This window comes from Alligator sinensis, unplaced genomic scaffold, assembly GCF_000455745.1.
Source record: "Alligator sinensis unplaced genomic scaffold, ASM45574v1 scaffold1901_1, whole genome shotgun sequence".
NCBI classification, from domain to species: domain Eukaryota; kingdom Metazoa; phylum Chordata; order Crocodylia; family Alligatoridae; genus Alligator; species Alligator sinensis.
The window spans coordinates 1-7,339 of NW_005844364.1; the positions used below are offsets into that span (position 1 = coordinate 1).

At 37.5% G+C, this 7,339-nt stretch overlaps 1 protein-coding gene across 1 annotated transcript; it reads left to right on the forward strand.

Moving 5' to 3' along the window:
- The first annotated feature begins 2,271 nt into the window (after positions 1–2,271).
- LOC102388582 (RPA-related protein RADX-like) lies at positions 2,272–6,088 on the forward strand. Its single transcript, XM_006039342.3, has 5 exons — positions 2,272–2,417; positions 2,909–3,088; positions 3,680–3,840; positions 4,571–4,767; positions 6,001–6,088. The coding sequence occupies exons 1-5, from the start codon at positions 2,276–2,278 to the stop codon at positions 6,071–6,073; spliced, it is 753 nt and encodes a 250-aa protein (XP_006039404.2). The 5' UTR covers positions 2,272–2,275; the 3' UTR covers positions 6,074–6,088.
- Positions 6,089–7,339: the final 1,251 nt, after the last annotated feature.

The window sequence follows — 7,339 nt, forward strand, 5'->3', positions numbered from 1 at the left end:
CAGCCAGGGAGAAACAGCTACACAGCAGTCATGTGATACACTGGTCCTGGAGCCTGATCAAACATGCAATGAAATCAGTGGGAGACTTCCCGTTGACTTCATTCCATTTTGAAGCAGAACTATAGGCACTAGAAAATAGGGTCTTAGAATTTTTGTGCTCTCTTTTTATTCTAATTGTTTTTAGAATGCATATTATTGTCAGAATTCTCATATATGGAGAGAATGCACATAGTTTGACTTTAGAGAATATACTGGTAAGACTTCAGCTGAAGTAACTAGCAGCACAGCTGTACAAATCAAGCACTTCATTTTGTGCATAAATAGAGATTTGAACATGTAACTTTTGAGCACTCAAGTTTGAAAATTTTCATCTAAAACTTTCATCTAACTGCACCATATACTGAAGTGATGGATTGGTAGCAGGATATGAAGCATGTGCATCTTTAAGCTGCTTATTTGTACGTAGAGCAGACTGAGACTTCTTTTTGTATGAACCAAGTCTATGGTTTTAGCCTAGACCCCTAGTAGGTAAGAGTCCATATCACAAAGACTGCAATGACACTTTTTACCCACATCAGCAATCCTAGCAAAGTCTAAGAATTGACTGAACATTAGGAATTAACTGCATATTCACTCCAGGGACTACTTTCATGTCAAGGATAAAGCATGTTGAAAGGCAATTTAGGAAACGTACTAATACTCTGTTTTATTTAAAATTCTATTGACTTGGCTAATATATTTCTGAATATCTTTTCCATCTGCTTAGTCAAGATAATCCAGATCCTATTTATCCTGCTCTCATTAAAAAGACTGAACTGAATATTTTTATTCCTAGGTATGATTACTTGTTTTCATGTCATTGACTGCAGCAGCTTTTAAGGAATTTTTATATTCTCTAGTATTTAGTATTTGGTGTTTCTTTTCTGCTTTGAACATGACTGAAGTTGATGCATCTTTTTGTCCAACTGTACCACCTTCAATAGCACTTTCTTTCCCTTGCCAACAGTGATTAGTATGCATCACAGAAACATCAGTGATCTGAGTGACTACAGCTCTAACCAGGGGAGCATGATGAGAGTTCGTGGCTAGGGGCAAAGAAATAAACTGCTGTTTCTCATAAAATAGTCACTGCTGTGTTTCTGGGTTAAGGGAAAGGGGTATGGATTGGTAGGGCTTCTGTGACGAATGGTGTCAGAGCTGTTAAGCTCTTTTAACCATCACATTCTTTTTCAAACTAATTGACATGAAAATGAGTGAAATCAAATGTAAAATTGTACCTTACTTTTAACTGTTTGTTACTTCTAGTTGTTTGCATTGGCTGTTTCTTCCCAGTACCTGATAATAAAGAACTAGTTAGTTCTTCCATTGGACAAAGCCTTCTGAGCTTCAAGCTTTCTTTTTTCGTTTATAGTAGAAAAGTAATATTAAGACCTTTCCAAAATTTTCATGGGAAAAAACCAAGACAGAGAAGGACCAATCAATAAACTAACCAGAATAACTGATAGCCTAGTATTTCTGGAGCTCATATTGGAAACCCGTTTTCAAGTCCCTTCTCTGCCAGATTCAGAACAAAGACTTGAGCCTAGGTCTGTCACATTCCAGGGAAATCCTTTAATCCACATTATATAGAATCAGTGCATCCCTCTCTCTTGCCTTCCAAATGTTTAATCATTTTAAAAAAAAAAAAGGCTCTTCACATCCAGCTCTGATTGCTAGAATAGAGGAACTAGGGGCTAACACAGTATGTGGATTTCAAATGGTTTTGAATGTTTTGGGGAAATCATGAAGACTTAAGTTCTTGTGCATAAATCAAATAGGGTACTAAACTAATATCCCTGGGAAAGTTCAAATTATTATAGTGCACTTCGTAAGCAGCCTAATGAAAGAGTGGGCTTGTTTTTTGTTAACAGTTATGGCATTTGGGTGGTTTGTTATGCCTAATTATCAATCTGTACCTGAATATCACATTCCAGAGAGAAAAAAACATATCTATAACTTTCAAGTAAACTTACTTTTAATCGTATCACATATCACAGCCGTTTAGGGCCCTAATCTTGTGTACACACACACACACAATCTTAACACACATCAGGATATCCTTGTTGCATCTTTAACAGCTGCAAATCCAGTTAGATTCCACATGGCAATCCCTTAACATGAAGTTAAAGATTAAGCATATATTTCAGGGTTTGTAGAACCTGGGAGCTAAGCTATCTTTGTTTTTAGTATCCACTTTGATATGAGAAAACTTTGAAACTGCAATACTGTTAATGATATGTTATTACCAACTGAATTTCTTTCTTTCTGTCTAGTGATGTACTTGGTGTGTACACAGATGAGAGTGGTACGAAACGTCACTGAACATCCTTTACCCATTTACCTTACAACATCGAATGAGAGTCAGATATTCGTTACAGGTAAATGCATTTGTTTTAAACAAATAAATTTGTATATGGTTATACATCTACCATTTTAGAAAATGGGATCCTGGAGCTGTTATACATCTCTGTGAGTTTTATTAATACAGAAGAACAGCAGTCTGCTTTTATAGCAAATTCAGCTATTACGCTGTTGCATACCTTGTCATGTTCCTTCCATTTTACTGAAAAGCAATTTTAAAAATCCTCTGGAGTCTGTCCCTGGTTGGATACAGTTAAGTTTTCTATTTCTTAAAAAAAATTAAGTTTTCTCTTTTCCCCCCATGCCCTAATGTATCTAAGTCTTATTGGATTGATTAAAACCTGGGACCAGTCAAGTTTCAGCAGTTACAGGGAAGTAGTTAGATTTCCTCTCTGACGCATGCAGAAAGAGAAAAGAAAAGATTGATTTTTTTTTCTGTAGATAGAAGCCAATTGAAGTGACCTGGTTAATTCTTTTATTTTAATTCCTAAATCTCTTGTTTTAATAGGGTGGCACAAAGGTCAACCATATACCAAGGATACCAAAGTGAAAAGCTTTATTAGGTGGATTAACACTCAAAACGAAGATGATCACATGAAGAAAACTGTCATTGGTGGATATTACCCTTTTCCACCATTGCCAAATACCTTTCTGGAATACTGTCAAAACAATAGAAATATAAATAAAGGTATAAACACCCCCTATATGTGAATGCCCACTTTCTTTCGGATCCTCCTTCTAGAGCATTTAGTCAGGAAATGCATTATGTTAATTGTTACACAAATGCATCTTAAAAATTGATTCCATAGCTGCTATTGATAGACCAGACCTTCTACTGATGTAAATTGTTATAGATATGTTAACTACAGTGGATCTATAACGGTTCACACTGATTGTGAATCTGTCCTTATGCGTTTGCACTGTAGATGTTCTGTTCTACTCCATCTTCAAACTCAAAAAACTTATCATACTGAAGAACATAAAGTGCAATGATGTTAAATAAAATTCAGCACAGCATATTAAATGGAAACTTACTTGCCTATAATGATGTATTTACTTGATATTAATTCTGAGCAGACTCAAAAGGTTTGGTCTTCAAGTAGTCTGCAAATGATATGGAAGGGGAAATTCCTCCAAAGTTCAATTGTGGATCAATTTGACATTTTAAGTTTAGCAACAATATCTTTTCAATGTTCTTGTATGTGTCCAGCATTCATACATTTTGGTGGGACTGTATTTCTTTAAAAATGTTAAGTTTGTGGGAATTGCTTTTTTTCAGTTGAATCAGTCTTGAAAACCATAAGTGAAATGGAGAGGGAGCTTGAAGACTTGCACTACAGGGAGCACAGGCGCATTGCTATTCAGGGAATAATTAGTGTCATAAGATATGTCAGCTGTAGCAGTGCAGCTCAAGATGCCTCAGGAGTGGAACCAGTTCAGGTACAGTGCTTGATAATTAAGGGTATAACACTTAAGACGTTATGATCGTAATTACAGTTGAGATCTTTTGCATTTACATTCAGAAGCATAAATGTTGTCTTTGATTAACTTAATTTATGAATCTGAAAGCAAAGAAGTTTTAATTTTGAAAGTCATAGTTTAAAACTTGTACAACTTAAGTTTAGTGGTTTCCTGTGAGAGTTTTCTGACAGTCCTCCATCAAATTGCTTTATGTAAGTGTTCTGAAGTTAAATTAATTGATCAAATAGCTTAATTAAAGTAAATTGGGGACTGAGAAAACTATTTTTAATATACGCTGCCACTTTCAAGACAGAATTGTTTTTTAAAAACCTTGATTAGCCAGGCAAAGTAAATCTCATAGCTAGTATGGTTGTGGTAAAAGATTGAGACCTGGGTGTCTTTAAAAGTTACCGCAGGGAAAAGTATCTGAGGAACCACTTGTTATCTTTTTTCCCCATTTGAAGACCAAATAGCTTTAGTTCAGGGGTCAGCAATGTTTTCAGGCAATGTCAAAAATACCTGCAACCTTAACTTGTAAGGTGTTGGCATGCCAGAGGCAGGTAGCAGAGGAGCCCAATCCTTGTTGTGGCAGAACAGCCCTGGCTTTTCCCAAGGCATGCATGCCAAGCAAAATTCTTTTGCGTGCTACACACTGTCACTTATGCCAGGGGTTACTATTTTATGCTTTAATTGCTATTTTTTGTCCCAGCCACCATCTAAGACTACTGTAAAGGATTCTAAGATGTCCGCAGAGGATCGTGTTAACAAGGGGAAAGACAGAAAATGTGAAGACAAAGAAGATCCCAATTCACGGTGTGCTCCCCTTGAACAGCATCACCATGCAACTGTGTTAACCAGAAAGAGTCCAGTCAAGAGAAAGATCATGCATTGTCTAGAGGTTGAACAGTAAGCCTTTTGCATAAACTGCAGTTATATTTGTTTCATTTCAGTTCCCTACAGTTATATAGGATGGGTTTTAAAAAGAAGCCCCTAATGAGTTAGTAGGACAGTTCCCATTGGAAGGTAGTTGACTGAAACTATCCGCAACCCAGTTGAAAGATGGATAATCCTTATTCAGAATAGACCTGGACTTGCTGACAGACAGGAAATCAGTGGAAACAGAATTGAAGCCTAAAGCCTCTGAGAAGGATTTTCAGAAGTAGATACGGAGGTGCAAACCCTCCCTTGTAGTACTTGGCAGCTACTATTCAGGTGACAGCGGTCTGACTGAAGTGCTCTCATCTTACCAGTGATGATGCTGTTCTGCTATCAGAATCTGGCAAATTTTGAAATTAAAAAAGCTAACTCTCTAGTAGTGTGTTCTACAATGATTAGTTGAAGAGTTAATATTGCTACAGTAGTAAAGAATACAGCTTTTTCCAAAAATGTAAGGTAGAACTAATTTTTTCGCAACCTTCTCTATTTACTTTAGACACACAGATGATTTTCCTTTCTCTTTTTTCTGGCTAAAATGTTCATAATAGAAACTGCTACTTGTAATTGTGTTTTGCTTCCAGAATAACAAGAGAATGAGGGTCACATGGTAACCTCATGAGGAAGAAAATGCATAGTGCTTTTGTTTTGTTTGCAATGTATTGGCAGTTGTGAAAGTTGAGTATGCATATGCAGATGTGCATATAAGAGTGAAAGACTGAGGTCACATTCTACTTTCATCTAAATTTGTGCACTCTTATTAGTCGTGAGAGTAAAACATATGCTTATCACAAAAAAATTCCATGGAGGGGCCTTCTTAAGGTTGTCACGACAAGCCACATTTCCTTTGGAACCGGCCTATACCTAGTCGGTATTGCAAAATCATGCTAGATACTGAGATATGGAACTCTAGCGGACCATATTTTGGAGTAGACTTTTCATGCTGAAAAAGACATCTTTCTCCTTTTCAATATCTGGAGTCGATGCTGTTCAGAACTTTTCAAAAGAAAAGAAGGAAAGATACAAATGATATTGGATGAAAAGCCACGTGCAAAATACATTTTAGGAACATATCAAACTTGTTTTTACTAATGTTAGTAGCAAATTCAGAGCCTTTTTCTCTTTATGCTTTTTTTGTAGATATCTCTCTCCATATAGAGTTTTCATAAACTGGAACTAAAAAAATTTTTACTCCTTAATTTTAAGGAAAAGGGACCTTGCTGTTCCTGTGTCTTCATGCCCATATTTCACAAGATCTGCAAGGAAAAAAGGCTGGTAAGTAATATGGACTTAATTCATTTAGGCATCTGCATTGTAAAGCATTCAGATAACAACAGTGAGCAGTTAAGAATTCGACTAGCTCAGCTTCTTTTCATTACAGAAGTGTGGCCGGAAGCAATGTTAATAGTGGCTTAACATTAGACCAAGGGGTGTGAAACTGGCTGTTGGAAGGTCAGATACTCTATCGGTCCATTGAGCTGCATTCGACCCCAAGCAATATTTTCTGTGTTACTTGCTGATTTTTTTTATTTATTTATTTTTTAAGTTGGCCCATTTTTAATTTGCAGGGCAGGTTGGAACATGAGTTCTATGGCTGCGTGCAAACATTTTTCATTTTCATTTAAAAAATGAAACTTTCAGTTGTTCTCTGCAAAAAAGAATAGAAACCAAAAAAAGCAATTAGGATATTGCAGTTTTACATTCCACATGGTGTTTTTTTATCTGCAAAATTAAAAGGCTAAATTTCTAGCTGCTCAGTTACCACCATTTAAATCAGAATCCTAGTCACAGCACTCAAAATTAGATCAAGATGAAACCACTTTTAAAACTTGGCCAGCAAAGGTGATGGTGTTATATTTTAATTGTAAGTATTTTATAATTTAACCTTCTTTATAGCGCCAGAGGCGGGCTTTGTCCTTTACACAGCCAATAAAGGCAATCTTCTATCTTTTATAGGAGTTATTAATATGGATAGTTTGGCTAAATGACAAATATGGAGAGCTAAAGCAAGGGAGAAAGGAATAAATGTCTCTAGTGGCTGGGTTATAGTGGGTGTGTCTACACATTCATAAATGCACCATAATTACGGAGCATCAAGTTTAGTATCTGTAGCGACAGGTAGAGGTGCACCGATACATCGGTCCAATATTGGGTGGGCACCAATATAAAGAAAATTGACTGTATTGGAAACTGGCCTGACATGGCTGATAAATGCTGTGTGCATGTGTGCAGCTGCAGCACAGCACATAGATAGCGAGGAGCACAGCCTGGCTTGGAGAGTTGTACGCAGGTAGTAAGTCTGTTGTGGTGGAAGGGGAGGAGGGAGGGAAGGGGCATGGGGGAGCAAATCAAGGCACTTGCAGTGAGGGAGGGTGTGGGGCTGGAGCAGGCACTGCCCAGGTGGGGTGGGCGCAGGACAGAACCACGGCTTGTCCAGGCTGCCACTGTGCACACCCTGGGAGGGCATGGGGGACATGTGCCCCCTGGATCTGTGTGGGGCAGGGTAGGTTACTACTGCAGGCTGTGGCTGGGGCTGTGCAGACCT